The following is a 9,515-nucleotide window of genomic DNA, read 5'->3' on the forward strand; positions in this document are numbered from 1 at the left end:
AGATACTCAGTAAACCTCTTTTTACTTTCCCTTAACATTCCTGTATGTAATATAAGTTACCCCTTATCAACCCTGGAGCTCTTTAAATTATAATTAAGTACATTCCTTAGTCAATGACAAGTTCACAATGCAACTAAAAATCAGTTTTCAAAACTTTTCATAAAAATCACAATTTGAAGAACATTGACATGTGTATCCAACAAAGACTATGTTAACAACACCAAATTATTGTTTCTTATTTATTTCAACATAGCTACTACACTCTAAAAACAAATGCTTTGGCTCAACAAAAGAAAATCAACGCAACAGCTGCATCAATGTTTATTGAGTTATGACAACTTCTAATGAAATTGTGTTGAACCAACAAACTTATTTGAGTTAGGGGAGAAGGCTTTTCCTCTATCAGAGGTGTTTTTAATGACCACTTACTTAATAATTGGTAGCATAAACACACGTTTTTAAGTTGATTACTCCAAAGATCAAGTTGTTCCAACTAGAGGGGATGTGATGAGGTCTTGGATTAGCTCTCCTGGCACTGGATATGATGAAAGGAGGTGGATGGGGAGGAGGCGGGTGGCAGCATGAAAACCTGGAATCACAGCTGACTGTAGGAGAGAGGAGAACCATTTTAAAGTTTGGCTGCAGCACGGTGATTGGCTGCTGGAGAATGAGGTGAAATGTAATAGGTTAAAGAGAACGCCTGTGATGAGCTGATTATATGCAGCTGCGGAGTGAATGTATACACACCCAGTCTTCCTGTAAAGAACTTGCGCTGAGCTTCATTTAAATCTTCAGAAAAAAAGATAAATAACACATTTAAATTGCCCCACAAATAATAAATAAACACATTAGCCATATTACCATGGGAAATGAAAGGGGACACAGCAAATACATGCTGCCATCACATCGAAGTTAGAGCCCTTTGCATATTTAAAACCAGTGGCAAATATGTAAAATCTGTAAAGTTTTTGTAAAACTACAGTAACAAACTTTCAATGGCCACCAATCTGCAGGCCACACACATCAATTTTACAAAGATGTAACAAAGATGTTCACACTGCCGATTGCCGACAGTCATTATTTTTGAACAGTATGAACACATTTAACGCAGAATGCTTGCTCATTCATTTGTTTTCCTCGACCACGATGGTTGCCATCGTATGGTCAGATCCTGCATGGACCGGTCACTGATGAAGGCGATATTCATGTCCTTTTGAAGCACATTAAATAATAGGTTAGCGCATAAGAGATAATGAATTAGGTAATTGCATACTTTTCAAACTGTCACTCTTAGCGAATTCAGAGCCAGTATTACCAGCTGCTAAAGCACGCTGGTATTGTTTTCACCTATTGAGTCTGCATGTGTGTGTCAGCATGGCAATGTGGTCCTGAAGACACACAGAGGTGCTTTTGAGTACTTTGCCTAGTGTTTAAATGCATGTGAACAGATTTTGTCAATCACAACCGTGCAAGTTTTAGTGTATCTTCTCATCTTTTTTGCAGGTTCCATACAATATGTGAACTGGTTAAGTGAAGAGCAGAAGCCACTTGTCAAATTGTATACAATCCTTTTCCCATGCTATTGCTGTCAACACCTATCCATGCTGAACGTTGCTAAGAGATTATTGATTGAGGTGTGGCCAAAAGTGCAATATGCTTCAAAATGTAACTGACAGAGAGCAGTGCTTTTGTCCTGTGCCCATGGATTTTATTTTTATTTCAAGATTTTTAATTATGTTGCTAAACTCCTTGAAAAGGTCCTCTTCCTTTTCTCCAAGGTGCACGACAAGGCAGCGGATGGCTATAGTTCTCTGCGTACTTCAATTGTATTGTGCTATTTTTGAAAAAGGAAAAAAAGAGAAATTACCTAAATTAATATATTCTGAATGGGTGACTGCCAACAACTTTTTTCAACATTTCAATGACAACTCTAAATAGCGATCCTACAGTACCTCAAGAAGTATGTCCTTGATCTGCTTCACCAATCATTTTTTTCAATAAAAAGTTATATCACAATAGTAACCAAAGTATGTTTACACTCACAGTAGCCTCTACTACTTTGTATCCTCTCACAGAACTATTCACAGTTCAAAGGCTGCTAATTTTGGTCAAACAGCAATTTGCCTATACAGTGCAACTACTGTATTTGAATGACAAAAGATGACACTCACCTTAAAATGTCCTTTGTATAGTATTGATATTTGTCTTAACGTCGGAACGTGTCCAGGCATGTTAAGTGGGAGTGGACTTGAAAAATCCTTAACTCAAAGTGTAGAACAATTAAGTTATCAAGCCAATTGTATTACTTACTACAACTTGAATTTAGTTTTAAGTCAATTAACGCAGAAATCAGAGTTCAAATACACACAATATTAAGTTGATGTAATGACCAACATTATTACGTCAACACAACTTATAAATTAATATTTGCAACTTATCTAAATCAATTAATTCAAATTTGTATCTTGCAACCATGCATTTAATTAAGTGGTGGTAAAAGGTCTCCTGAATTACTTTTTAGAGTGTACCTACTACACTCTAAAAACGAATTCAGGCGACCTTTCACCTCCACTTAATTAAATGCATGGTTGCAAGATAAAAATGTTAGTTAATTGTAATTTAGATAAACATTTAAGTTGCAAACATTAATTTATAAGTTGTGTTGACGTAATAATGTTGGTAATTACATCAACTTAATATTGTGTGTAATTTGAACTCTGATTTCTGCGTTAATTGACTTAAAACTAAATTCAAGTTGTAGTAAGTAATACAATTGGCTTGATAACTTAATTGTTCTACACCTTGAGTTAAGGATTTCAAGTCCACTCCCACTTAACATGCCTGGACAAGTTCCGACAGTTAAGACAAATAGAAATATACAAAGGACATTTTAAGGTGAGTGTCGTCTTTTGTCATTCAAATACAGTAGCCTTACTGTAGTTGCACTGTATGGCAAATTGCTGTTTGACCAAAATTAGAAGCCTTTGAACTGTGAATAGTTCTGTGAGAGGATACAAAGTAGTAGAGGCTGCTGTGAGTGTAAAAAATACTTTGGTTACTATTGTGATATCGCTTTTTATTCAAAATGAATCTCGTGAAGCAGATCAAGGACATGCTTCTTGAGGTAGGATCGTTATTTAGAGTTGTCATTGAAAATGCAAGTTGTTGGCAGTTCAGAATATATTCATTTAGGTAATTTCTCTTTTTTTCCTTTTCAAAAATAGCACAATACAATTGAAGTACGCAGAGAACTATAGCCATCCGCTGCCCTGTCGTGTACCTTGGAGAAAAGGAAGAGGACCTTTTCAAGGAGTTTAGCAACGTAATTAAAAATCTTGAAATAAAATAAAATCCATGGGCACAGGACAAAAGCACTGCTCTCGGTCAGTTACATTTTGAAGCATATTGCACTTTTGGCCACACCTCAATCAATAATATCTTAGCAACGTTCAGCATGGATAGGTGTTGACAGCAATAGGCATGGGAAAAGGATTGTATACAATTTGACAAGTGGCTTCTGCTCTTCACTTAACCAGTTCACATATTGTATGGAACCTGCAAAAAAGATGAGAAGGATACACTAAAACTTGCACGGTTGTGATTGACAAAATCTGTATGCCACATGCATTTAAACACTAGGCAAAGTACTCAAAAGCACCTCTGTGTGTCTTCAGGACCACATTGCCATGCTGACACACACATGCAGACTCAATAGGTGAAAACAATACCAGCGTTGCTTTAGCAGCTGGTAATAATGGCTCTGAATTCGCTAAGAGTGACAGTTTGAAAAGTATGCATTACCTAATTCATTATCTCTGATGCGCTAACCTATTATTTAATGTGCTTCAAAAGGACATGAATATCACCTTCATCAGTGACCGGTCCATGCAGGATCTGACCATACGATGGCAACCATCGTGGTCGAGGGAAACAAATGAATGAGCAAGCATTCTGCGTTAAATGTGTTCATACTGTTTGAAATATGACTTACGGCACTCGGAAGTGTGAAACATCTTTGTTACATCTTTTGTAAAATTGATGTGTGTGATCTGCAGATTGGTGGCCATTGAAAGTTTGTTACTGTAGTTTTACAAAAACTTTACAGATTTTACATATATGGCACTGGTTTTAAATATGCAAAGGGCTCTAACTTCGATGTGATGGCAGCATGTATTGCTGTGTGCCCTTTTCCCATGGTAATATGGCTAATGTGTTTATTATTATTTGTGGGGCAATTTAAGTTTGTGTTATTTATCTTTTTTCCAAGATTTAAATGAAGCTCACCGCAAGTTCTCTCCTCATTGAAACATCATGTGTTGAAATAAACAACTGCAGTTCAAAATAAAAGTGAATTGCCTAATATTTTTGTTGTGGAATCAATTAATTTTTTCTTTAAAGGCAAAAACATGAAAAGCTAAGAAAAAAACTATTGAATACAAATATTTAGCAACTTAATTTATAATGTGGATAAAACCAAAGTAATGCTCTTTTCTAAAGCTAAAAAGACACCAGAGCCTGTTTTAGATATTGTAACTACGCAAGGAACACAACTTGAAGTGGTTACCTGTTACAAATACCTGGGTATCTGGCTTGATGATTGTCTCTCTTTTAAACTTCATGTAAATAACCTGCTAAAAAAACTGAGGGTTAGGCTAGGGTTCTTTTTCAGAAAAGTCCTGTTTCTCGCTTGAGGCCAGGAAAAGGCTAGTCACTGTGACCTTTTTACCTGTGCTGGACTATGGTGACCTGGTCTATATGAATGCACCTGCCAATTGCCTGGTCAAGTTAGATGCTGCGTATCACAGTGCACTAAGATTTGTGACAAACTGTAAAGCATTAACCCATCACTGTACCCTGTATGCAAGGGCTGGTTTGCTTTCACTAACTGTACGGAGGCTCAGTCACTGGTACATTTTTATATAAAAGCCATGTTAGGGAAACTTCCATCTTATATCTGCTCCCTGATCTCACGGAAAATTGTAAGTGGCTACTGCCTGAGATCGAATGCTGTGGTTTTATTAAATGTGCCAACTGCTATGACTGTCTTAGGGAAGACAGCTTTTAGATGCGCAGCTCCTCTGTCTTGGAAAGTCTGCAAATTCAATGGAAACTTAACAATCTGGTGCCACTAAATGTTTTTAAAGCTCGGTTGGATGCTACTCAATCGGAAGCTATTGGTACCTGTTTATGTGGATAATTATGTAAATGATGCTGGATGATGTCCTTTTGTTGTTCTATTTATGTTTTTATGTTTCATGTGGAACTACTTGAGCAGGTCTCCCTTGGAAAAGAGATCAATGATCTCAATGGGATTTTATCTGTATAATAAAGGTTTGAAATGAAATGAAATGAAAATAAATGGTTGTCAACTTAAAAACGTGTGTTCACAATGATGGTAATTAAGTACATACAACTTAAAATTCCTTTTAAATCATACGGTAAAACAAGTTGGAGCAACTTCATTTTTGGAGTAATCAACTTAAAAACTTGTATCCCGAATGAGGGTAATTAAGTACATACAACTTAAACATTTTTTTTAAATCATGTACCTACCTACCTTACTTACTTACCTTCATACCTACTTTCCTACCTTATCATAACAGTATCGTAGAGAAATAGAGAAACACATACCTTACAAAAAATACTTAGCTTTTCCCACTTGACGAACAAACTCTTAATAAAAAAAAATTAAAAAGATAGCCTACAGTCACTAGGCTCGGTCACTAGTCACTAGTCACCACTGCAAATAGTCCCATACAGTAAACGACATACGTCTGACAAACAAATGATGCTCACATGTGGACCAGGTGGCTCTCATCACTGGTGGCTAGAAGTGTGAAGGTAAGACATTTTTGCAATGAAGAAACTCAATTGCTGCCAGACTTCAGTTCATGCTTCATGGAACCATGAACACAAATAAAATATTTATATTCACTACAAAGTGCTCAACAACAAAATGATAGCAGCTCTAATATATATAAGTTAGCAAATATAAGATATGATATTAATAATACATGTTATTTATAGAGTAGCAATTCATATTAGAACAACACACTTACAATATATAAAACACGAATTAGGTACAGATTAAAAGCAGTTATTATCATTATTATGCAGAGTATGTGCAAGGCATTGTGGGTAATGTAGTTTTTGTGAAGGTGCTGGGGAGACACCAGATCCTGGGGGCCCCCGTTTGTCGGATCAGAAAGCCCCTACTTCCTGACCGTCAACAGGAACAAGAGGTAACACTTTATATACTTATATACATTTATTATATTACAATTCAATTAAATGTAATAAATACAGCTTATCGTTTCAGAGTATCTGTGTCGACTTGAAGAACCCGCGCGGAGCGAGCGTCATCAGGGAGGTACTTTAACATTACAATATTATTAAAAACACATTTTTTAAAGAAATTACAATAATTATTAGGAATATAAAACACTATTTTATTGCTACATTTTTTATAGCAACTTTTTATGAATATTTCTGAAGAAAATTCGAACTAAGCCAAAAAATGCTATAAAAAAGGATGTAAAATAAAAGAGAAACATATTTTAAAAATATTAGAATAATATCAGACGTCACACACTGATATGAATATAATAGGATGTCAAATAAAGAGAGAAATATATAAAAAAATATATTAGATTAACATCAAATAAAATACAGAAATTCATGAAAAAAGTATAACAAAAAAATCAATAATAATAAAAAATGAAATACCAAACAAATAATAATATTTTGTGTGTGTGTGTGTGTGTGCATCAACCTGTGTCTTTTAGAAGTGTAATTGCAGCATTTTTCTTCCTTCTCTAGGCCATAAGAGCATGTGTATGCATTCATACACATGCTACTTCGAAGAAACGGCTACAAATCCAATCCAAAGGTTGCGAAAGTGTTCTCTCACACTGATTCATCTGAAGGGTAAAGCACACACACACACACACACACACACACACACACACACCACACACACACACACACACACACACACACACACACACACACACCCACACACCCACACACACACACACCCCACACACACACAACACACAACACACACACCCACACACACACACACACACACACACACACAACACACACACACACACACACACACACAAGTTGCATAATACTGTAAGAAGTTTATTATAATTGTCTTTTACCTGTAGCAGGGGTTCTTCACAGCCTCTTTGGGGGAGATGTACATGTAAGGCGAGAGCGGCTTGTCCACAAAAGCCCCGAAGCCCATGCGGAGGTTGCTGGTGGTGCGATTCATGGCCTCGGCCAGGCCTTTTCCCAAAGTCCTCAGGCGGAAGAGGTCATCGTTCATGGAGTAAGAGAGATCCATGAGGTAGTAGAGATCCACAGGGTAGTCCTCTACCTGACGCACCTTCACTGTGAAGCGCTTAGCATCATCTTGGAAGGGAGATACAGAAACATCATTTTTCAAATAGATTTTCCTCATGGTACATCTTTTATAAAATGTTCTTGATATTCCCCAATCTCTCCACTTCAGGATGTCAGAAACGTCATTCCTTACCTGGCCTGAGGGTGATTTGTAGTCTCTGTGGTTTAATCTGTGTGACATCTTGCGTGGCCCCTGCTGCCTTGTTGCTGAGGGGCCGGTCCTCGATCACCTGCAGTTTGCTGATTGGAGACTCCAGAGAAGACGTAGCACAGCCTGCTGCCACCAGGTTACTCTTCAGGTCACACCGGGAAGATCTGGCAAACCCCTGGCCGAAGTCCTGACAGAAGAGGCATGTACATTTTATACAGAGAAGCAGTCAGCTATTCAGAGATATTGTATGTGTTAAAAATGTGTCATACAGATGTTTATTTAGATAATTCCCATCTGGAATAAAGCTTTGTTGAGAGATAAGGGCATGTTGGATTGATTTGAAGGATCTGTGATGAGGAAGTTCAACATTATGTTCCTGTCAAAATAATGTATTGGAATAAAGATGCACTCCAACATCTTCGCAACACAATTAAGCAAATTCCCCCTCAAACTAAAAAGACCATCCCATTTGAACACTGTCTGACAGTTTAACCTGTCTCAGCAATGATCCAAGTGAAGTCATCCTGAGAAAATAGGGCACCTGTGTGAAAGGCTTCGTGTGTCGACTCCACGTTCTACAATGATAAATCACTTCAGATTAGTTTGAACCATTACTACATCCACATGCAGTCACACAAGGACAGTCACTGTGTCTAAAGTGCCTGGATTTCACTTTCAAAATGGAATTCATATTCACCTGGACACATTTGATGTTGTAAAAACTGAAATTTCTCAACCATATTAAGCTGTTAAAAGGAGATATGTACCACTTTTGGCTTGCAAAATGTTCATTGTCTGAATGAAGTGAAGTGGAAAAGGAACCCACCTCCTGTAAGCACCACGCACAGCTGGGGTGAACAGCCAGACACTGCTTGCATGTGCTGGCCCCTCTGGAGGTGCAGACGTTAGAACCTGTAACCAAACGCTGAGCTGCTTAGTTTTTACAAAAGCAACCAACAGCAATTAGTTTACCTTATGTGTGTGTTATCTGTTGTTACAGATTTCAATTCAAATTAAAACACATTATACAGTATGAGGAACTTGGCTGAGGAGCAGAGTTTAGCTATATTTGATGAGAACAAGTTAAAGAAAAACGGTTTGTTTAGAGAAATCAAACCAATTAGCAAAATGAAACACAAATGAGAAGTTTTTGAAGTGTTAGACAAGTGAGTAAAACTAAAAAATACTAATTCTACATACCTAATGTCCTGGCTTGTGCATTACATTACATGTCATTTGTTAGACGCTTTTATCCAAAGCGACTTACATACATTGAGTACAGTGGGCAATCCCCACAGGAGCAATTTGGTGTGAAGTGTCTTGCCCAGGGACACAACGACAAGCTGACTGCAGTGGGACTCGAACTTGCTATCCCCTGATTCGAAGTCCATCACACTACCCACTGAGCCAAGGCAGGAAAACACATGCACATTTCACAAATAAAAATCACTGACACTTGAATTGGAGAAGGACATGCAGATATGTCCCAGTCCAATTAATCTGAAAGCATATTTTGTTTAAATATTTAGTAGAGTTGAAATCTGGTTTTTTCTCCCTGGAATATATTTTTGGCTGCACGGGCAAAACATGTAAACTACATGTCAGCACCTACCGCATACTCCCGTTATTCCAATGCAGATGTAAAGACACATCCATAGTGTCCTGCCCGCCGGAGAGCACCCATCCTGGTGCGGCTCTGAGAAGAAAGAGCCTGCAAACGAGCTCTGCTGGAAGTACAAGCAGACCAAAAGAAGAAAAAAAACTCTTCATCTGCAATCGACACAACTCCAAATAGAGTCAAATGTCTTAACGCCACCCACTCCCATTCTCCTCATCTACAGCTCTCATTATCATACTATTAACTGCAGTGGGCGGGAAAAGTGCAGCATCCACAATCTGTGAGTTAGAGGAGGTTTTCTTCTGGAGGAGCCGAGGAGGGCAGGTCTGAGCA

The 9,515-nt window shown here is 37.7% G+C and overlaps 1 protein-coding gene across 1 annotated transcript; it reads right to left on the reverse strand.

Annotated features, from left to right (window-relative positions):
* Positions 1–7,165: 7,165 nt before the first annotated feature.
* Positions 7,166–9,230, reverse strand: LOC117464589 (integrin beta-3-like). Its single transcript, XM_034107119.1, has 4 exons — positions 9,177–9,230; positions 8,391–8,476; positions 7,547–7,751; positions 7,166–7,422 (listed from the first exon to the last, which is right to left on the reverse strand). The coding sequence occupies exons 1-4, from the start codon at positions 9,214–9,216 to the stop codon at positions 7,166–7,168; spliced, it is 588 nt and encodes a 195-aa protein (XP_033963010.1). The 5' UTR covers positions 9,217–9,230.
* Positions 9,231–9,515: the final 285 nt, after the last annotated feature.

The sequence above is a fragment of the Pseudochaenichthys georgianus genome, chromosome 19 (assembly GCF_902827115.2).
Source record: "Pseudochaenichthys georgianus chromosome 19, fPseGeo1.2, whole genome shotgun sequence".
NCBI lineage: Eukaryota > Metazoa > Chordata > Actinopteri > Perciformes > Channichthyidae > Pseudochaenichthys > Pseudochaenichthys georgianus.